Raw genomic sequence first — 22645 nt, forward strand, 5'->3', positions numbered from 1 at the left:
CTATGATAAAATGAGGCGTATGGTGTATAACTACAGTATTAATGAAACGTCTAACAAATGGGTTTCAAATACACATTTTCCTTGTCTGCACTGCATAATTAGCTTGCACATATGGCAGTCCTGATACAGCTCTCAGTTTTTTAGTAAATGCACCATTAATTCAAGCCAGCACCAAACAGTATGAAACATGACGTGTTCCCTTCAGAGAGATATCTTCTTCAGCTGCCTACAGTAATGCAAGTTTGTAGAGCACCCTTTCTGAGAATGAGGTGTGGTTGCATGTGTGGTTCCTTGAGGTTATTGGAAGGAAGTACAGTACAGTTTGGTTCTGCAATTCTAATCGAATTAAAAGCAGTCAAGGTATTTTGCTACAGTGGTTGTGCCTTTTCTTCCATTATTTGATGTGGCTGATTCAGAATATAATCCTATTGAGCTGCTGTGAAATACGATCTCTGCAGAAACCAATATTGTAATTCTTGTCCTTTAAGACTCTCTCTTTTTTTTTTCCTCTTTTTTGAATACTCAGTTTTGCAAGAGCACTTCAGAATATCCAGAAGATGTACCACCTTGCTCTTTCAGCTCTGATACATTTTAAAATTACCTATATAGTATTTCGATGACTGGCCCAAATACAAAATGAAACATCTTTCAAATCTATTTTTTTTTAAGAAAGTACCTCTAAAATGTTATAGCTCAAATTTATAAATCTAAAGAAAAACAAGCAAATTTCCCTTTTTGTTTACATAATTTGTTATTTTCTCCATATATTACTGCATTAAAAATAAATAAACTTCTATATTTTTTTTTTAATTAGGAACTATAGCAAAATACCCAAAGTGTTACAGACTGCTAACAGGAAAAAAATAGCTCACATTTTTGTACCATTTAGTGACATATGATGACTTCTTGAACTTTAGCTTTTTAATATACTTTAAATTGAGGTTATATAAAAGATACAGTAACCATGATCGCCATTGTAATCGAAGTTTGGCAGTGGCAGAGTTTAAGTTACGCCCCTGTGAGGGTGGTTCTGCAGTCTCGGCAGGATGGAAAGCGAGAGGTCTTCCCCTCTCCCTTCCTTCCCCAAAAGTCAGAGACTGTTTCAAAGCCTCTGAAAAGCAGATATGCTCAGGTGGGTAGATAGGTGAGCAGAAGTGACTGAAGAACTGGACTCAGTGTGGAAGATGGCTAGTAGAGGTCTAGCCACAGCCTCATTCTGAGAGCTTCCCTGAGCTCCCCTAGGAGGTAGCTGTCCTCATTGCTGTCTTCCAGTTTCTTTAGCTCCTTTTTCTTATATAGAGGAATGCTAGTGATTTCCAGTGTGTGAGTTCCAGGCACTGACTTTTTCTTAACTGTGTGCAAATAACTCAGTCCATCCCTCTGATGGATTCGAAAGATGCCATCATCATTGCCATGTGAGATGATGTAGCGCACGTGGTTGGTAAGGGGCTCAATGGCTGGCATGAGTTCTAGGATGTGCTCCTTGTTGTCAAGCCTGGAAATGTTGACTCTCATCTTCAAAGGACTATCCATGTCTAGACTTTCCAAGCTAATCTGCTCAACCTGAAGTAAAGGAGGAAAGATTGTTTAGAGCAGAAGAGAAACAGATATTCACTTGCACTGAGAGAAGAGTAATATGTTATTATTAACAGTTTCTGCATTTGTCAAACTCTTGCTATTAAAAGAAGCAATTGTAAATCCTTTCCACCTGGAAGAACTGCTTGATTGCATATAATACACCCTGTAAATCTTAAAGGCTTCTCACAGAGGCTTAACACAGTAATTAAAGTTACAGCATCAGGTCTACAGAGGGGGCTCAGATTTCACATTCTTTTCAGAATCTGTTTAACTTCTTCACATGGACTTTTTGCAAGCATGATGAGACCTATGTTTACTACTGCAGTAAAGACTGTATGTGAGGCACAGACTTGTTCTTATGATCAACTTCAGTGAGTAACATTATAGAAACACATACCACAACACTGAAACTTCTGGTGAAACTGTTCTAGTGAATCCTGGCTTCTAAAAATAAGCAGGCTCAGCATTTGGTGATGAGGACAACAGTGATTATAAAAGCTCTTGAAGTAAGGAGAGAACTGCTGTATTGTTAGCTTTCTACAGAAAGAGCTAGCATGTCACATTGTTCAGTTACATCCTATTTGGACCACTGAAAAGAGTGTGGAAAAAAGTCCTGGAATTGTTTTTCTGACAAATTAGTCACGTGTTCTTTTTTTAATTTGAGCTTCAGTATAGTTATGCTGCAGGTGTAAATCTGTCCAGAGGTGTTAGCTGTGAGCATACTTGGGGGCAGGGGGCAAGAACAAGTGCATTCCTAAGAAAGCCATCTTAACAAGCAACAGTTTCTGAAAGTGCTTCTACAAAAATATATAGGCTGTAGTCTTCTTTAGGAAACATGATATTAGTTAGGTACCTAGCCTACATGTCAAAATCCTTTCACGCTTGTAAAGATAGCAAAGTATTTCTCTCTCTGAGGGAACTCCAATCACGTGTGAGTACATATGCGTACTAATATTTAATGTAATTAAAAACACATGGTGAAAACAAGGAAAATTTCTGGACAGGAGCAAGTACTGTAGTGTTTTAAAATACCGCACCCCACAGATGTCATTAGTGATGAGATTTTTTTTTCTTTTTTCATGCAGTTTTATGGATGTGAAACCTTTCACTTTTACTGCTCAGTTAGTTCTAGTACTCGAAACTGAAAAGGTTGATGCTATAAAAAAAACCCCATAGTAACAAGATATAACAACTATAAGCTAGATATGAAATTAACTGTGCAATAGAAAAAATAGTTTTCAAAACATGCATGTATTTCTGTGGTGGGCTGACCACAGAATTCAGACTGGAACAGGTCCAATGGGAGTGGCGGTAGGGAGGGAAAAGGGATGTTTGTGGGAAGTGTGGATGTGTGTGGGGAAATCAAACATTTAGATTTTAAGTGCCAACACTGTATTACTTAGAGCAGAAATTACAGGATTACTGACTTCTTTAGAAACTTTGCCAATACAAGAACTGTCTTTGATGGCATCATGCAAAGCAGTGTGGAGTAAGGCATCATGCAAAGTAAGGCTGGAGCTTCTGGATCATTTTATGTCCTTACCCTTTTAGAACGGAGACTTGTTTCTCCATTCCTTCAGTGTAACTTGTGTGGCTAGCACACCTTACCATTTTGGTTGAGGGTTTGCATTTTGCCTGTTTGCATTACACAGCTCTTGTACTATAGAAGGAAAATCTGTGTGCGTCCCCACCTCTAAACTGAGTCAGTTTCCTATTACTGCAGTCTTCAAGACCAGCGACAATGCTCCAAGACAACATCCTATCATACACATAATGCAGAAAACAGATATATAGGTATATTCTTCTAATCTTTGAAAAGAAACATCTAAAAGATGTAAATAGTAGGGCTGTCCTTTCATGAATATCCCGTAACTTATTTTTATAAGACCACAAAATGTAGTAAGAAAAAAATTAAGTGTAATTCTCTAATACCCTCAGCAATTCTACAAATATTGGACTTAAGTGTATCAGCTAGGTCATGGACTTTAGTCTCCCACAATTGTGAACAACCATGGAATAGACACTTTTAGACTAAAACTATCTGCAAGAAGATATATTTAACTGTCCCAGACCATAAAATGCTGTCCATTCTCCTCCTGACAGCAAAACAGACTGCAGACATGACCAGTTCCCTACCTCTCTGTAATTATAGGAAAATTATTTCCCTGAATGTATTTTGAGGAACTAGACCACATCTCTTAGTACAAAGGATTCTTTACAAGCTTTAAAAACTTCATCCATTCATAGTTGTTGATGTCTTTCTACTTGTCACACCGTTCCTGCAAATAGAACCCAAGCGTGAAAACCACTGAGGCAGGGGAAGAAAGATTTTCGCCATTAAATGTGGCCTGTTAAAAAATTCCCTCCATTTACTTGTAGTGTTGAGTATGGTATCTCTGAAAATACCTCAAAGTATGTTATAGTGCTTATTTATCCTGGTACGTACAGTGTCATTAGCACTTCTCCTCTTCCTGCTGTCTTTTTTGGAATAGCCATTGATTTTGCACTCATAACATGCTTCAGGGGACAAAGCATTCTCTTCAGCAGTGTCTCCATCCAGTGGCAGATACTGGCCTTTGTTAAATCCCATCCCTGAGACACAGTGGCTGTTGAATAAAAACATCTGTTGTAGTTACTTCTTGCAGTTTTATGAACTGTCCTGGTAAATGGAAGGTGAGTGTATGTAATCTGTACCACCGTGTCTGTATCCCCTTCCTTTCCCTTCCCTCAGGAGGAGGTCTGTGCATTAATTTTCTTCACACTAGTGTGGCGTACTGAATGAAATACAACCACTGGCTGAAGACCTGTAGGCTTTTCTAATTTTCATTTACAAGTTTTACAAAGAAACAGAACAAAACTAGCCTACCCTGAACTTTGTAACTAAAGAATTTAGCCATTGTCATGTACTAGAACAATGTTAAATTGTATTTTATGTTCTGGGTTGATCAGTGTGGCTTTAAACCCTTAATTATCTGCTACTGCATAAGTACCATTATACGGATGGTACTTATGCAGTAACAGTCCTCATTAAGCAGGTTTGTGAAGGAGTTCTTGTGCTGATACTGGGGGAGAAAGCAGAAATAATTGGTTTTTGTTGCTAATATACTAGATTTAAAATTAGTGTCACGCTGCATGTACAGACATGTCTTTTTTTTTCTAGCTTATGGCAATTGTGTGCAAAGGGAGCAGAAAGAATGACTTAGTAGCCTGTCCTTCATTTGCATCTCTGCTCTTCAGTCTGACTAGGGTCCAGCCTTTTTATAGCCTTCTGAATGTGTCTTTAATGAATGACTGTGTGGAGATACTCACCCTTGTCCAACTCTGTAATAGCCAGGTGGACAGCCACAAAGATATCCACCTTCAGTGTTGGAACAACCATAACTGCAGGGGTTCTTGGTAGAAGAACACTCATTTACATCATGGCATGCACTGGAGAATTGGTCATAAGAAAATCCAGATGGGCAGGCACACTTGTAACTTCCAAGTGTGTTGTAGCAAGAAGCAGAGCCACATGCGTTAGGATTGGAGCATTCATTTTCATCTAGTAAGCAAACAAAAGTATATGGGTATCTTCTAATCTGATAGACATCAGGCAAGCATGATGTAGCTAACAAATCTGCAAGTCCTAGGGCTCTGCTACATCCTTGACCTCATTACCCCACAGAGACTTGGTCTTTGAAAAAAAAAGTACATTGGCAAAGGTCCCAGACACATACAGCTGGGCCTTAGAAGTATTTTAGGATACTGTTACTGTTAACCTTATATTGACTCAGTGTTTCCCCTTTCTTCAAGGTATGTCTCCTGTATTACTTAGGGGTCCTCTTTTCCCTGGCAGGGTACACTCCTACCATATAAGGGTCACACAGGACAAATGAGCTGGAACTCCAGTCATACTCCAACCATGACAGTGTTCCTGGGCACCTACCAATGGGGTGAAGTTAGCACATACTTGTAGTGGAAACCTGCAGCTCTGTGAGGGGAAAGATAATCTAAATAGCCAACGAAAATGAAAGAGAAAAGCAAGTGTTGTCTTCACCTTGTGGGTTTTGAATTAAGATACAGAAAAGATGACTCCTCCAGTCAGTGGGACTGATGAGGTTTCAAGCTGTATTGTGAAAAATCAGTGAGGAAAGTAGCTTGTTGTATGGAAGATCATTCTTTTCATAGCTGGCATGTGATGCTTAATTTATTTACCTTACCAAGGTACTGTTTCCCTCTCCAATACCATTAGTGCATGCTTTACCATTCTTGCCTGCAATTACTAGGAGACACATTCTTTTGAGGACTATCTATAACATTCAGAGACTGTAGCTGGTTTGGAGTTTTATGGGAGTTGTTCGTTCCTGTCACTCCCACCCCAGTCCTTTGCTTTCTGTGCTGTAAAGCAGCATTAAGTAAGGAGTGATGATGGTGGTTGGGACCTATAAAAAATGTATGGCAGTGCTCACAGCCATCCTCTGATTATGAAACCATTGACAGAGAACCATGAAAGCAAATTTGAAAAGGTAAATATGTTGTTATGGTGCCTTGTGAACAGTATAGGATGGGGTTTTGCGTGGGGGTTGGTTTTTATTAAAAAAAGAATTCCCACATTTCATTTGGTGTGGGAGTTAGCTTAGTTCATGAAACACAGAAAAGAATTGATGGATTGAATAGCTAAACCTACAATAAAACTGCTGAGCTGATTAATTTGTCCCTGTTCCCTGACCAAAGAACTAATGTTGGCCTTAAGACTGTATTTTGGAAGTAGGAAACCCTTAATGGTTATGTTGGTATTTTTTCTCCGCATTCACTAAAGGTGCTATTCTGTAGTATTCTCAAATTGCTAATGATGGTGAGTGATTCTTATTGATGAACGGTGGGATTTTTTTTTCCTTTTTTTTTTCCTCCCCCCACAGCAGAGGTATTTACAATGATGCTTTCAGGAATTCAATGAACATTTTTCCACCCTTCTAAGATGGGCATTTTTCTGAGGAGAAGGGAGTCAGAATTTAGGCCTTATTAGGAAAACTCCTTGTCACACAGAGTTTCAACAGGATGAGTGTGTTTTCTTGTTACCTCATGTTATTGATTTATATTGGGAGTAATAAGTGTATGGAAGGAGGGAGAGAGAGGAAAAACAGATTTGTGTCTGCATACCCTTTGTCCTGCCCATTCTTGTCCTCGCCTGGCAGTTCTCACTATAAACATTATGACACCTTTGCTGTTTAAATGTATTCTGTGCTGTTTGTTTCCTTACCAACACACTGATTCCACTGGTAATGCTGAATATATCCTTGTGGGCATCCACATCTGTACCCACCCAGGATGTTTTGACAGCCATGCTGGCACCTATGGTTTCCATCACATTCATCCACATCTTTGCAATCAGGAGAAAAGTAGAACATGAAAGAATACACAGTTATACACATTGCCAAACACATTACTCACTTTGATCATAATAATTGAAACACCAGTATTTATGACAGAAGAGTACTGCTTAAGATGAAAGCACTGTTCAGGTTGGTCTTTTGGAAAGCCTGAAAGTCAATTAATGTAGTGTTCCTTCTATCTATCAATAATCTGACTGGAGCTTTTGAGCCTTTCCATTACTCAGATTTGGAGAAGAAACACTGTTCCTGGTAATCTCACATGATGTTGCTTTGATGTAATGTTTAGAATCTGAATGTTTTTTTTATTTCAGTTTTCAAACCAACTGTGTAGGAAGCTTTCAGTTTCCTGGAACATACTGAAGTGTTCAAATATGAGGAATACATATGAAATTTGGATGTAAGTGCTTACCTGTGCAATTAAGAAGAAAAAAGCATCTAAAAAGTTTCTGAGGTATGTGTAAATAAAGGAGAAAGCCACAAAGAAAAAACAAAATGTAAAAACTCAGTCATCTGAAATAGTGTCTGCTGTAAGAAATAAGTAGATTGTAAGCAGCCTAATGTATAAGGTACAGTATGCAGTTCTAGTAGAAAAGAAAAAATCATGCATGATATCACAGATTCTAAGTTATACTCTAGTTGTCCACAGTTTGAAACAAACTTAATGGAATTGTGATGTCCCAAAGCCTGAGGTGCAGAAAACCATTGTGCCAGGAACTGAAAGCTGTCATATAGAGCAGTTCTGATGTGCTAGTTGTGTACATATCTTGTGAATGCTTTGATATGTATAATTTAGTGTTTTGTTTCATAGGTGCTGGGTAAAGCACACAATAAGGATGCACCTACTTTATGAGAACAAAGTAATCTGATAGAAGATAATGCTTTCTAAAGCTTCTGGTTGGGTACATTCTGCGCTGTGACTCTAGAAACAGGCTCTAAATATCAATTCCTGTTTTAAATGCTGTATCAAGGTAGCTGACATTTTGAGATGTCATAAATTTGTCCATGTATACCTCCGCATTTCTAATTCTCGGCAGCCAGATGGCCTACTACTGCCTTTTAATTTCTTCTTTGCTCAATACCTGAGGCTCCCTGAAGAGTCAAGAGATCTCAAATAGAGATTTCCTGACTGGGGCTCCCTTTTGGGCCAACAGAGAGAGATGAAGCTCAACAATATCATTTGTAGTTTAACTGTCGTGAATTACCCTTCTGAATGTGTATCTCTATAGTAGAAGACTTAAAGTACAGAATTTAGAATCTGATCTTAGATACCCTCAGGCTGATTACAATTAGCTGTAACAAAAATTGTAGAGAGATTCTGTTTAGACTGTATGAAAATTAAAATGAAAAAGAGGAAACAACTAGACTTTTAGATGCATAAACCTATGTGAAGTTGAAATGGCAGCCTGGATACAATTGTTCAAGAGTTCAGCTAAAAAGTCACTTTTTATTCTGATTTGTGTAAAAATTACTCATGCGGTACGTTCTTACAGACAATTATGCTGAAAATTACTCAAATACATTCCTATTTCTTTTTGATATTTTCTTTTACTGTGGCTGGTGCTCTGTTTTATGTGTCTTTGACATCACAGGATTCACTAGACACAGAAGTAAGGATCTGCACCATAAAACAAGTTGACTTTTGCTAGTTACCTTCACAGTTTAATCCAGTAGAATCCAGAGAAAATCCTCTTTGACATTCACAGGTAAAACTTCCAGGGGTGTTTTGGCAAATTCCTCTTGATCCACAAAGCAATGGCTGAGAACCACATTCATTGTTATCTTACAAATGCAAAGAAGAGAGAAGGTGGTTGGTCTACTTTGTGGCATGATTTTAGATAGGTTCATATAACATTTCTTAGGAGGCTGAAATCCACAGAGGTGCAAGTTTATTTTGAAAATGTAGCTTTTCATATTTAAATGTCGGATGACCTGATGACTCATGCAGAGCTATGAGTAATTAATAAATTGGAAGTGCAAGTTGTGTTCAGTTACGAGTGTGAAAGACCCAGGTATGTAATTGCTGACAGTGGAAAAATGCTGCACTTCTGTATTAGCTGAACTAAAACAGTTTCAGGTGGCAAGATTCATACATATACTGAAGATCTAAAGACATCTGTATCTATTAAAACAGCAAATGTGGTCTGTTTTTGTTTAACTACATTTTAAATCAGATTTTAATACCTCGCCCCTTTGTCTTCATGTGGTTATACTTAGAATATAATATCATGTATTAAATATGTTCAACTGTTTACTAAGCAAGAAAATACAAATGGTGGATAGACTGATTTTTCTTTAGCTATAATTGTTGCTTTTCAAAATCTGTTTTGTGGACTGCTGACATTACTGCTCTGTATTATTACTGTTTATACAGAGCAAAAAAAAAATGAATGAGAATTGGGAATGTTGTTCTTACAGAAAAAAATGATGCAAAAATACTGATGTTTTTCCTACCAATACAAGCTGTGTGATGTTGCGTAAAACCAGGTGGACATTTGCAGGTGAAGCCTCCAAGGGTGTTGACACAGAGAAACTGACAGTTGTGTTGTTTGGTATGACATTCATCAAGATCTGAAAGTAAGAGATGTTGTCTTAAGAAAAGTCAACACAAAAAGAGGTACATTTAGTCTAACTTGATAAAAATACCACACTTCAAAACTGTTTCATTTTAAGTCAAGGTGCAACAAAATTAAAAGTTACTGTGTATAGCTTTCTTTACCTTTACATGTCTTTCCATCTTCTTGAAGGATATAACCCCGGGGACACGAGCACTGATAGCTCCCTTCTGAGTTCTTGCAGATAAAATTGCATGGTTTAGGAGACTGGGAGCACTCATCAAGATCTAAAGAGAGAAACTGTGAAGTATCTGTTGTACTGATTTCTTTGTCTGTCTTTGAAAGATGTTTTCTAAACAGCATTATATTTAAGAGAAAAATGTTTGTAGAAAAAGTCCCCAGTTTACATTTGTTCAGAATTCCTGTTTCTTTCTCTATGGATGTGTTGCTGTGGGGTTTCTATGTGGAAGTTGCCACTACAATGACAAACCGAGTGTCTTCAAAGAGTAATACACTGGAGTGACAGTGGCATTAGTATTTTCATCTAAGGACTAAGTATTTATTTTTGGGCATACTATAGTATACTTATATGGGTTAATCAACAGGAAAGTCGGAAAATGTAGACTACAAATAAGCTGGTTTGTCAGTCAAAATGGTTATACAGCTGAAACGTGTAACCTCAGTGCTCATTCTACTGCAGGAATATTGCCAGTACAGCTTGTTTCTCAATTTCCCCAAATGAAATACAAAAACAGAAGTGTGTATTAAGAAAAGAAAGAGAGAAAATAGATGAAAGAGATAAAGAGAAAAAAACTGCTTTGATACAAAGGTTTACAGAGTTTGATAGATCATTATGTACCAACTAAAAATATAACTGAGGATTAAGATGCTGAATCTTACCAATACAAGATGTGCCACTTATGTCAGTGGTATAGCCAACTTTGCAAAAGCATTGTAAGGAGCCCAGAGTGTTGATACACTGTCCATTTCTGCATAGGTTTGGCATGACCTTACATTCATCAATATCTGTACAGAAAATATTAAATATGTCATCTTTCAGTTTTAAATTTGACTTTTTTCTTCTCTTCCATTTTTTGCACAGTTCCTCATCATCATGCTTCTGATAGGAATTTTATCCTTTCTTTCTCTTTAAAAATGGATCTGAATTCAAAGTCAAACATCCTTCAAACTTTCATTATTGTTTTTTTATAAAAACCTTCCTGCTATTTGATTGGGTAATCAGGTTCCAGTTTAGCTAACTCAAAATATAAAGCCCACAGAAGTGAATTTTCTTATGACCAGTTAGATGATGTCAAAAATTTTTCACCACAATTTAACAATGTACGTTAGCTGCTCCTTCCTGTGTGGAAATAGTAACTGCAAACATTCAGTGAGACTGTTGTTAGAACAACTGTTGTCGCCTTTGCCATGTATGCAACTTTTCAGCATACAAAAGCTTTGGGATCATTTCTAGCTTTTAGTTACTGGTTGGTACCTCCTGTTTTAGATCCCAACCCTGAAAATTCTGCACAGCTGTGAGTATTCTGTTTGCAGCTGCTGTTTAAAGGTGGTTTTAAATTTTGGTCTCTCAGCAGCATTTGAAAAATCAAACACTTGTTTTGCAGGAAACATCAGAGAATTCTGCATTTTCTTAAATACGTGAGCAGCTTCTTTTACCCTTTCCTGCCTCTTTTCAGACCTGCAAATACCTCTTCCATCTGTAGTATAGCCTGGTCCGTGTGGACAGAGCTTCTTATATTGGCTGGTTCCAGGAAGCGGACAGAGCTCACACTGGTTACCCCAGCCCCGGCCTCCATCACAGCAGCACTCAGATTTAGCAACAAGATTCTGGCTGCTTGAAGCCATCTGACACATTGTCTGTAGAACTTCAGCAAAGCAAAACCCTTGGCGATTATCTGTAATGAAGAAGTAGAGAGATCAAGAAAGAGCAGGAGACAGATAAACATCTGATCCATTAAGAATCTGATGTATTATTCTGGCTCTCTGTCAACACATGCAAGCACTAGAAGATTATTAGCAACCAGTGTGTGAAGTCTATCTTGACTTAGCCTTTCAGATTTGTGTCTTCTGATAATCTGCTGCCATTCCAAGTGTATATCCCAGACACCCCTAAAGTTCAGTACCTGCATGACTTGGATATAAGTTTTACTTCTAGGAAAATTGTGCCCTTGTTACCAGAAAAGAGTAACCAAAAAAACTCTCCAAACCAAATTATAGTTTAGAAAGCTGACATTGGTTTATTACAGCTGGGTGCATGGGGGATATCTCCTCCTATCATGCACACCTAAGAACAAAAGCTTGCCCCTTATATACAGTTCCAAGGGAAAAACCCACCCAATTAAAAAACAACTTATACATAACAAATTATGTAATGCATTACGTAATTCCTTTACACATGCGTACTGAATTGGGGAGGGGGTCTTTGGTGGTCTCTGGGGGTCGCTGGTGGTCCCAATCCCCCTTAAATCGTGCTTGTGCGCAAGCGTGGTTGTGGCCTTCTTGTTTACAAGTACATGTGTTCCCGAGAAGAAGATATCGTTTTGGACTTATCTCTCCTCTGACACAAGAGTTTATGAATCAAATTAATTTAGACATCACAAAGTTATTCTTTACAGTTTTGTTTTGTCTTTTGGCCTTATATAATTAGCAGAGACCTTTGTTTATCTAAGAGTAAGTGTAAACAGCATGAATCTTTGTTTACTATATCCTTGTTATCAATCCCATAAACAAACTTTATCTACAAAACATGTAGATACTTCAGAACCTATTATTATTATTCTATATTATTCTTAGCTAAAAGGAAGATTATTGACAGGAAAGTTTGTTCTGTATAAAGGTAACACAAAGCAAGCCTTTAGAGCCTACTCTGAGGCTTACTCTTGCTAAACTGTTGCTAACTCTGAGGCCTACTCTTGCTAACTTGAACCGTCTGGTATCACTCTGGGGCGTATCTGATGAACTTGCTTGATAGTAAAACAGGCTATGGGCCAAACTGAGCTTCCACTTAAGCTGCCTATGTTTGGCTTGCATTTGAATGATTTACTTGGAGTGGGGTTAGAAGTTTGTTTTGTTCGTTTGTTTTACTGGCCAAAATAGCATGTCTGATCATCTATAATTGTCCTGATGTGGTTTAAATGACAAAATCCTTAGCACTTAAAAGTGTCTACGCAACTCAGTACTTTTTCAGTGGCACTCCTAGTTTTTGTTGGAAAAAAAAGAAAGATTTATATGGCCTTACTGTTGATCTGTCCCTTTCTAATTCTGTTTTTCTTAATTTTTAAGCCTCTTGGTTAATACCTGTCAATCATGAAAGAGGAGCAAAACTTCAGAGTCATTAAGCTCCTACAAGTTTCCTTCAAACAAGCAGCTGAGGAGAGCAGAGATCCCAGCTTCCAGTGCTAATGGAAATCAATTTTGCAGAGGTGATATCTTCTAAATAGGCTACATCACCTGTCTTACTTGTTAATTAAAATGGAGACATTGTCAACTATGGTCTGACAGATGCTTATGGTTTTAAATGAAAGATTTTATTTTTTTCCCTTTAAGCTAAAAGTTAAAATACTTCAGATCTCTCAGAATGTGTATATGTATCAACACCCAGCTGACCTTCTCTTTTACAAGTATGAGGAATAGAATCTGTACATTTCTTACCTGAATCAGGTACCATGTGAACTCTGGCTTTAGGCAAAACTTACTTTGGGTGCCCGGTAACTGTTAACATTAAAGCTGTCCTCACTGAAAGTGTCTGTTGTGTGAGACAGCACATTTGCTGTAGTAATTCGCAAGACTCAGCAGATTTCTGTTCTCCTAGATAGCTATATTGTGCAGGTCTTTATGCACATTATGACTTGAAGAATGTATAATGTTTTGTCCCCAATTTGAGATGTGGAATAAATCTTAATGTGAACAGAATATCATAGAATCAGAGAATCATTTTGGTTGAAAAGGACCTTTAAGATCATAAAGCCCAGCCGTTAACCTCCCACTGCCAAGTCCACCACTAAACCAAACCAAATATAAAGGTTTGCACAATATATTTAAAATAATGTAATCTAAGACTTAATGTTTGTGCTTTAATTCTGAAGAAATACTTTGTTTCTTCCAAACTCATTTTTCATTGTAATTTCCGATGCAGGAAAACCTAAAGGAAAAGCAGCAATGAGCAAACTAATGCAAAGCACAGCTTCCACAAAATAATAAGAAAATCATATATTAAATATAAGAAAGCAATAATGACCTCAAAGCAGGGTATTTCCTTGGCATTAATGACTGGCTGGAGTTAACAGACTGCGGCAACCTCTTCCCATCTGGTCTTAATCCTTAGGAAATAACCCGCACTTCCAATGTTATTGCTTTGCCATGAAGTCAGCACACTACTGATGACACTTTACAGGAAGCTGGTTTTCTAATACTTACATAAGATAATATAAAAATATTTTTGATGCAAGAATACTAATAAATACTCATACAGTTTCAGTATTGTAAAACACTTTGAAGTATCTACACTTGAACACTGATCATGAAAAAGTAAGGTTTTGCAGTTCTGTTTGATTTCTAAAAAGGGAACAATTAATTTCACAGTGCAAACGAGAAGTCTGAATATATTGAAAAGGAAATGGGCTTGCCCAGGAGGCAATGCCCAAGCCATTACAGCTTGGAATGGGCTGCCCAGGGAGGTGGTGGAGTCACCATCTCCGGATGTGCTTAAGAAAAGACTGGACATGGCACTTAGTGCCATGGTCTAGTTGACATGGTGGTGTCAGGGCAATGGTTGGACTCGATGATCCCAGAGGTCTCTTCCAACCTGGTTGATTCTGTGATTCTGTGAAATAGAGGTTGATGAAAATAAAATCCCTCATGAGCATTTAATGTGCAGGCCTGCCTCAAAACTTTTTAATATATCTTGCAATTTTTTTGTGAAATCCTAGTACTTTGTATTTGTAATCACCGTTTGAATTAAAGGTACAGAAAATTCAGATGCCTAGCTGCAGTATTGTGGGGCTTAAGATCGCTTTCTGAATATGCAAACACTTAATTTTGCTCTGCATCCCAGTTTTTGATAATCTAAGGTAACTAAATTCTGCTGCTTCTTTAAAAATACATGTATTTTGTCTGGATAGTGTTGCTCAGCACCGTATTTCTGTCCTTTGGAATTTAGACACTTCTATGTGCGGCCCCTGATTGCTAGACTCAGCTGACATTCTCAAGATGGTCCTCATTCCTATCATTATTTAATATAATATCATTATTTAATTAATAAGGACCATTATTTAACTTCTGTAGATAGGAGAGCAGTTAGATACTCAGAAGCCTAATTAATTACACTTTGCATCCTTTATACTTTAATGTAAGATGAAATGTATACAAAAGAGGCATTTACCAAGACACTCAATGCCTGATGGACTTGACAGGAATCCTTCATTACATTCACATCGGTAGCTCCCAATAACGTTCATGCAACGACCATTTTCACAGATACCTGGCTTGGTGCGGCATTCATTTTCATCTTTACAAAAATATAATAAAAAAATTAAATAAATTGTTACAAGAAAATATATCAGACTCATGAATGCATTGATTATTCTGTGTAATATTTGCAAAATATTTGCAAGAAGTGGAAAACCAACAACTGATCAAGCCTGGAAAGGACTTTCCTAATAACACTATCCTATTCCATTCCTTACGTACTGCATCCTAGGATGAAAGGTTTAATCCTTGTACGCTCTTTGCAACTTATAACAAGAAGCAGAAAACACTTGCAGCAGAAAAAGTCGGCAGCAGCAGCAGCAGCAGCAGCAGCGGCAGCGGCGGCAGCAACTGAGGTGAGTGCGGGGCGAGGGTGAGATCGGGCTGTAGCGGCGGTTTCCGTGCTCTGGCCCCGCCCCGAGCAGCAGCCCCGAGACCCAGAAGTTCCCGGCAACGAATCAGGAGAGGAGGGGGCGTAGCACCACCCCCTGTGATTGGGTGATAAAGAGCCTCTGGGTGGGCAGGGAGTCCCTCCCCAGAGGGGAGAGGGGGAGTCAGCAGTGACTGTGTGTGTCCCAGGGCGGGGGAGGGCACAGCCATTTGCAGCTCTCTGGGCAGGGCACTGACTCCCTCCCAGTGCACAAGGCGAGGAAGGCGCCAAGGAGCCGTGAATCTTCTGCTGCCAGTCGGCAGCAGCGGTGGCAGCGATAGCGACTGAGGTGAGTGTGGGTGAGGGTGAGATCGGGCTGTACTGGGCGGGTTCTGTACTCAGGGCCACCCGAGCAGCAGCCCCCGAGTCCCGTCCCAGGAGAGGAGGGGGCGTAGCCGGAGGCACCATGGGAGATTTGAAGGGCCCCCTGGGGAGCGCGAGCGACCCGGAGCGTGGTGAACAGGAGCACGCAAACAGGGGCGTGGCAGTTTGCGCAGCAGTTCTCGCAGGCAGGGCGGGCGAGCAGGGTAGGCGGGCAGGCAGGTATGGTTTCCACTCGGCGGGGCCCTAAGTCCCTTGCGGGTGCCAGAAAAGACATGGCAACCCAAACGGACCTGCCACGGAAGCATGCGGAGGTGCAGGTGGCAGGCTGCAGGGAGTGCCAGAGCCTGGCCCTGGCACTCGAGGGTAACGGAGACCTCACCTGTGTGAGGTGCGAACAGGTCGACGACCTGATCTCCTTGGTGGCCCAACTCAAGGAGGAGGTGGAAAGGTTAAGGAGTACAAGAGCATCCCAGGAAGAGGATGGCAAGCAGTGCTATTCCCTGCCTGCCCTGGGGAAAACGGACAGGCCTAATGCTCCCCGGGTAGTGCAGGATCCTCTTCCTCCTCCACAAGGAGCAGGAGAAGACCTAGGGGATGGGGGACAATGGAGGCAGGTCCCTGCTCGGGGTGGCACGCGAATCCCGTCCCGACCTTCCTCCCCTCCCCACGTCCCTCTGCAGAATAGGTATGAGGTGCTGGAGCCTGAGCGTCTTCCTGAGTGTCAGGAAGACACAAATCTAGGTGAAAGACCCTCTAGGGGCTACATAAACAGAAGCAACCAAGTAAGAGGGTCGCAACCAGCTCCAAAAAGGAGAAAAGTAATTGTTGTAGGTGACTCCCTGCTAAGGGGAACGGAGAGCCCCATATGCAGGCCAGACCCAGCTCACAGGGAAGTCTGCTGCCTCCCTCGGGCTCAGGTAAGGGATGTTGCCAGGAGGATTCCTGAACTGGTGAGGCCCTCTGACTACTACCCACTATTAGTATTCCAGGTGGGTAGGGATGAGATTGAAGGGAGAAGTCCCAGGGCAATCAAAAGGGACTTCAGGGCCCTGGGGCGTTTGGTAAAGGGGCTAGGTGAACAGGTGATATTCTCTTCAATTCCTGCGGTGTTTGGTGAAAATAGGGAAAAGACTATGAAAGTACAACAGATGAATAAGTGGCTAAGAGACTGCTGCTGTAGGTGGGATTTTGGGTTCTTTGACCACGGGGCAGCTTTCATGGCACCGGGCCTGCTTATGCCGGATGGGGAACAGCTGAATCAGAAGGGGAAAAGGGTTATGGCCCAGAAGTTGGCAGGGCTGGTCAAGAGGTCTTTAAACTAGGTTCGATGGGGGAGGGGGATAAGACCAGGGCAGCCGCAAATGAACCTAGGGGCGACAGGCCTGCGTCGGGGGCAAGGCCGCTAGCCCAGCTGAAGTGCGTTTACACCAATGCACGCAGTATGGGCAACAAACAGGAAGAGCTAGAGGCCACTGTACAGCAGGAAGGTTATGATGTGGTTGCCATCACAGAAACATGGCGGGATGACTCTCATGACTGGAGTGCAACTATGGATGGCTATAAGCTCTTTAAGAGGGAAAGGCGAAGCAGGAGAGGCGGTGGGGTAGCGCTGTATGTTAGGGAGTGCTTGGACTGTGTCGAAATTGAGGAAGATGGTGAGGATGACAAGGTTGAATGTTTATGGGTGAAGATGAGGGGGAAGGTCGGCAGGGCGGACATTACGGTGGGAGTCTGTTATAGACCACCCAACCAGGATGAGCAGGCGGACGAGGCGTTTTACAAGCGGCTGTCAGAAGCCGCCCGGTCACCGGCCCCTGTACTCGTGGGCGACTTCAACTTGCCGGATGTCTGCTGGAAATACAACATGGCAGAGAGGAAGCAATCTAAGAGATTCCTTGAATGTGTGGAGGACAACTTCCTCATGCAAGTGGTAAATGAGCCCACTAGAGGAGGGGCCCTGCTTGACCTGTTGTTTGTGAACAGAGAAGGACTAGTGAGAGATGTGAGGGTCGGTGGCCGTCTTGGGAATAGCGACCACGAAATGTTAGAGTTTTCGATAGTGGGGGAAGTAAGGAGGGGCAAGAGCAGAACTTCTGCCTTAGATTTCCGCCGGGCAGACTTTAGCCTGTTTAAGAGGCTGGTGGACCGAGTCCCTTGGCAATCGGTTCTGAAGGGCAAAGGAGTCCAGGAAGGCTGGACATGCTTCAAAAGGGAATTGCTAAATATTCAGGAGCAGGCTGTCCCAGTGTGTAGGAAGACAAGCCGTCGGGGAAAAAGACCGGCCTGGTTAAACAGGGAACTTAGGCTAGAACTTAAGGAAAAAAAGAGAGGCTATTTGCTCTGGAAGAAGGGTCGGGTAACTTGGGAGGTCTATAGGGATGTGGCCAGGTCGTGTAGGGAGAAGAGTAGAAGGGCCAAAGCTCAATTAGAGCTTGATTTGGCTGCTACAGTCAAAGATAACAAAAAAAAGCTTTTACAAATACATCAACAGCAAAAGGAGGGTCAAGGAGAGCCTCCACCACTTGCTGAATGAGGAGGGTAGTGTAGTGTCAGGGGATGAGGAAAAGGCAGAGGTGCTCAATGCCTTCTTTGCCTCAGTCTTTAATGTCGAGACCGGTTGTCCTCAGGAGGCTTGGCCCCCAGAGCCTGAAGTTAGGGACGGGGGGCTGTGTGAACCCCCTGTAATCCAGGAGGAGACGGTTAGTGACCTGCTGTGCCAGTTGGACACCCACAAGGCTATGGGCCCGGATGGGATTCACCCCAGAGTAATGAAGGAACTGGCAAATGAACTTGCCAAACCACTCTCGATTATCTACCGGCAGTCCTGGTCAACTGGAGAAGTTCCAGCTGACTGGAAATTAGCAAATGTAACGCCCATCTACAAGAAGGGTCGGAAGGATGATCCGGGGAACTATAGACCTGTCAGCCTGACCTCGGTGCCAGGCAAGGTGATGGAACAGATCATCCTGAGTGCCATTACACGGCACATGCAGGACAATCGGGGCATCGGGGCCAGCCAACATGGATTCATGAAAGGCAGGTCCTGCTCGACCAACCTGGTCTCCTTCTATGACCAAGTGACCCGCTTAGTAGATGAGGGCAGGGCTGTGGATGTAGTCTATCTAGACTTCAGTAAGGCATTCGACACTGTCTCCCACAGCATCCTCCAAGACAAACTGGCTGCCCGGGGCTTGGATGGGTGGACTCTTAAATGGGTTAAAAACTGGCTGCATGGCCGAGCCCAGAGAGTGGTGGTGAATGGGGCAAAGTCCAACTGGCGGCCGGTCACTAGCGGTGTCCCCCAGGGCTCAGTTCTGGGGCCGGTGCTGGTCAATATCTTTATAGATGATCTAGACATAGGGATTGAGTGCACCCTCAGCAAATATGCAGATGACACCAAGCTGGGTGGGAGTGTCGATCTGCTGGAGGGTAGGAAGGACCTACAGAGGGATTTGGACAGGTTAGATAGATGGGCCGAGACCAACAGCATGAGGTTCAACAAGAACAAGTGCCGGGTCTTACACTTTGACCACAACAACCCCATGCAGCGCTACAGACTGGGGGAAGAGTGGTTAGAAAGCGGCCCGGTGGAAAGAGACCTGGGGGTGCTGATCGACAGCCGGCTAAACATGAGCCAGCAGTGTGCCCAGGTGGCCAAGAAGGCCAATAGCATCCTGGCCTCTATTAGGAATAGTGTAGCCAGCTGGTCTAGGGAAGTGATTGTCCCTCCGTACTCGGCACTGGTGAGGCCGCATCTTGAGTAGGTCAGACCCTCCAGACCGCATCTTGAGTACTGTGTCCAGTTCTGGGCCCCGCACTTCAAGAAAGATGTTGAGGTGTTGGAGCGAGTCCAGAGGAGGGCGACCAAGCTGGTGAAGGGTCTGGAGGGTCTGACCTACGAGGAACGGCTGAGGGAGCTGGCATTGTATAGCCTGGAGAAGAGAAGGCTCAGGGGTGACCTTATTGCAGTCTACAACTACCTGAAGGGAGGTTGTAGTGAAGTGGGAGTTGGCCTCTTCTCCCGGGCAGCTAGCGATAGGACAAGAGGACACAGCCTCAAGCTTCGCCAGGGGAGGTTCAGGTTGGACATCAGGAAGAATTTCTTTTCAGAAAGGGTTATTAGACATTGGAATGGGCTGCCCAGGGAGGTGGTGGAGTCACCATCTCTGGATGTGTTTAAGAAAAGACTGGACATGGCACTTAGTGCCATGGTCTAGTTGACAGGGTGGTGTCAGGGCAACGGTTGGACTCGATGATCCCTGAGGTCTCTTCCAACCTGGTTGATTCTGTGATTCTGTGAAGTTTTAGTCATAACTTTCACCTGGCAAGTAACATTTAACTAAAATTGGAATACATGCATGATTTGCATAACAAATTTTCACTTTATAATCATTAAGAGTCTCTGAATACATCTGATCTCTTCTGCAATCAGTCCATTTCCATCTGCACATCATTTCCCTTAAACAGTTTACAATCTTAAGTGTATTTTCTTCCATAGCCAATGGCACAATTACACACCTTTATAAATGCTTAAAATAAAACCTCAGAAAAACCTCACATGATTTAAAGACAGTATTACATGGCAAAAAAAAAGGCAAAATTGTTGATAATACAGATTACTTCCCCTGAAAAAAATCATAAAGATCTGTAAAGGAGAGTAGTCATTCTCTTGCTGAAGGAACACTGTTTTAAAATATTTTCATTTAAAGCATTCACTGAGATGGATGTTTAATTTTTTTTTCCTTCTGAGCCAACGACAGCCTCAGCTACTTCTGTCTACAGAGAACTTTGGAACAGTCTTGGGTTTTTTTATGTACCAGAAGAAAGTATAATTTGCCAAAATGTAGCTATCATTTCCCACTCAACTAATAGAGAAAACGATGGAGGAAAGCTGTTTGCTTACTTACAGCATGAAGAATTATTCTGAACTATGGCAGTTTCCACATCTTTTGCTCTTCATGGCTTTTATATGTTGTTTCAGAATCTTACAATTTTAATTCTTTAAGGAACTGCCATATTATTTCTAAACAGTATTAATGCTAAAGGAAATGTAACTTTTTACTTACAATAATTTTGCTTCCTACTCATGAGATGAGGTCTCGTTTTGTTTGGCAACTTGATTTTTTAAATCTAACAAGTGTCTGAAAAACTTTCTGATTTTGTTGTACAACAGAAGAAACAAAAACAGAGTTTTTCTTCTGAAATACTTATTAGTCATGTAGGACTACTTTCAGATAAGGCTCAAACCTTGAAACAAAAAAGAAAGTTTAGGATGTGGGCATCATTAGCTATCTTAAGTGTCCTTTATGAACTGCTATTTTCTAGTTTACTATATACAAATACAGAGAATTTTTCATTTGTTTCCTTTTTTTAATGCCAGTAGATGTCCTCTTCCCTTTCTAAGCTTTACCTGTGCAGCCTTCTCCATCAGGTCTCCGTGTCATTCCAGGAGGACAAATGCACATGAAGGTACCAATCAAATTTTTGCATATCATGCCTCTTGATTCGCAGTCATGGACACCTTCACCACACTCATCTAGATCTGGAAAAAAATATACATTTTGTGTTTGCACTTCCTTCCAGTAGCTTCTGTTACTGAAGACAACTAGCACTTTCTCAAGAAACAGGACATACAGACTTCCCTAACTAACAAGCACTGAAGAAAAATCTGAGCACTATGCTTAACTGCAGTTGTCTTAATCTTTGTAAGCCGTAGCATCTTGTCATGTTAAAGATGAACTTCACTACTGTGACCGTCTTGGCTTTACAATCCCTATCAAGGGGTACATTTGATAACAGAAACACTATATACCGGTCTTACATGAGTTCTGAAAGAGTAAATAATCATCTGTTGGGCTGTTTGCTATATTCCACTGAGAGGGAGAATGCAAGATGCACAGAAATATTTGGATTATGCTTTGGCCAGTACAGGGTGATGGAAGCTGGGTAAAAGTTTATAAGTCAGTCATTACCTTTGCACATCTTTTGGTCTTCTCTTAGTTCATAGCCGACTGGACACGTGCATTCATAGAAACCGTAAGTGTTGATACAACGAAAAGCACACAGCAAGGGATTCTGAGCACACTCGTTTATATCTGAACAGAAAGGAACAAAATAATCATTCTCCACTAAGTTTTAAAACAATCACCAGGAAGGTTTTCTTATACCTGTGCTTCTCTTGTCAGGTAAAAAGTATCAGAAATGTAATAATTCAAATCAGAAACTTGTGGATGTTTGGTTTTGAGTAGCCAGAGAAAAATGAATAAAGCTCTGCTTAAAAATAATGGCATAATAAATATGGAACTACTTAAGCTTAGAACGACAAGTTGGGACAGGTCTATTTCAGATTTTTATTATATGATCATTTTTTAATGTATTTTTGTGTGATGAGAGATGTCAGCTTACATCCTATTTTCCCTATATCCTCAGCTCTTGTATTAGAGGAGTGAACTGCAGAAAGTTAGTCATGCTTGTATGCTGAATTAGCATTTCAACTGTGAGGGATGAAATAAGGGACTAGATGGAGCAGTGGTCTGACTTCAGTTTATTACATTCAGTATAACTCACTTGTTACTATAACTGTGATGAGTGGGTCAGTTCATAACTGCTCTGTCTCAGTTATGAAAAATGCTCTGCAAATTCAAGCAGTTTTGCCATGGTTAGCTATACCATTTGTGAAGATATTTTGGGGGCTCAACAGTTTCAACAGTTACTTCTCGTGCCGTCCGCTCCACACCCCCCTCACCCCTGCCTCCTTCCAACAAACAGCTGAATAATATAACATACCACAACATGCAGTTCAGTAAATCCTGTGAGAAACTAAAAATACTGCTTAAATCAATTCAGGACTTCTTTTTTCAATGATATATTTCAAGCAGAGAAACTTTTTTCCCTCTTAGTTA

The 22645-nt window shown here is 41.2% G+C and overlaps 1 protein-coding gene across 2 annotated transcripts in view; it reads right to left on the reverse strand.

The window, feature by feature from the left end:
- Positions 1-1188: 1188 nt before the first annotated feature.
- The window catches only part of FBN2 (fibrillin 2), a 191112-nt gene continuing 169655 nt past the window's right edge, over positions 1189-22645 (reverse strand). The window contains exons 54-66 of one of the 2 annotated variants that reach the window (XM_068422045.1): positions 21716-21838; positions 21154-21285; positions 14904-15029; positions 11212-11418; positions 10403-10528; positions 9667-9789; positions 9402-9518; positions 8601-8729; positions 6818-6937; positions 4888-5119; positions 4021-4184; positions 3165-3172; positions 1189-1563 (exon numbers count right to left, since the gene is read on the reverse strand). In XM_068422045.1, the coding sequence (XP_068278146.1) occupies positions 1189-1563; positions 3165-3172; positions 4021-4184; positions 4888-5119; positions 6818-6937; positions 8601-8729; positions 9402-9518; positions 9667-9789; positions 10403-10528; positions 11212-11418; positions 14904-15029; positions 21154-21285; positions 21716-21838 (1982 nt within the window). The remainder of the gene's footprint in view (positions 1564-3164; positions 3173-4020; positions 4185-4887; positions 5120-6817; positions 6938-8600; positions 8730-9401; positions 9519-9666; positions 9790-10402; positions 10529-11211; positions 11419-14903; positions 15030-21153; positions 21286-21715; positions 21839-22645) is intronic. The other variant, XM_068422044.1, reaches the window with a different exon arrangement.

This window comes from Nyctibius grandis, chromosome Z, assembly GCF_013368605.1.
Source record: "Nyctibius grandis isolate bNycGra1 chromosome Z, bNycGra1.pri, whole genome shotgun sequence".
Taxonomy (NCBI): Eukaryota; Metazoa; Chordata; class Aves; order Nyctibiiformes; family Nyctibiidae; genus Nyctibius; species Nyctibius grandis.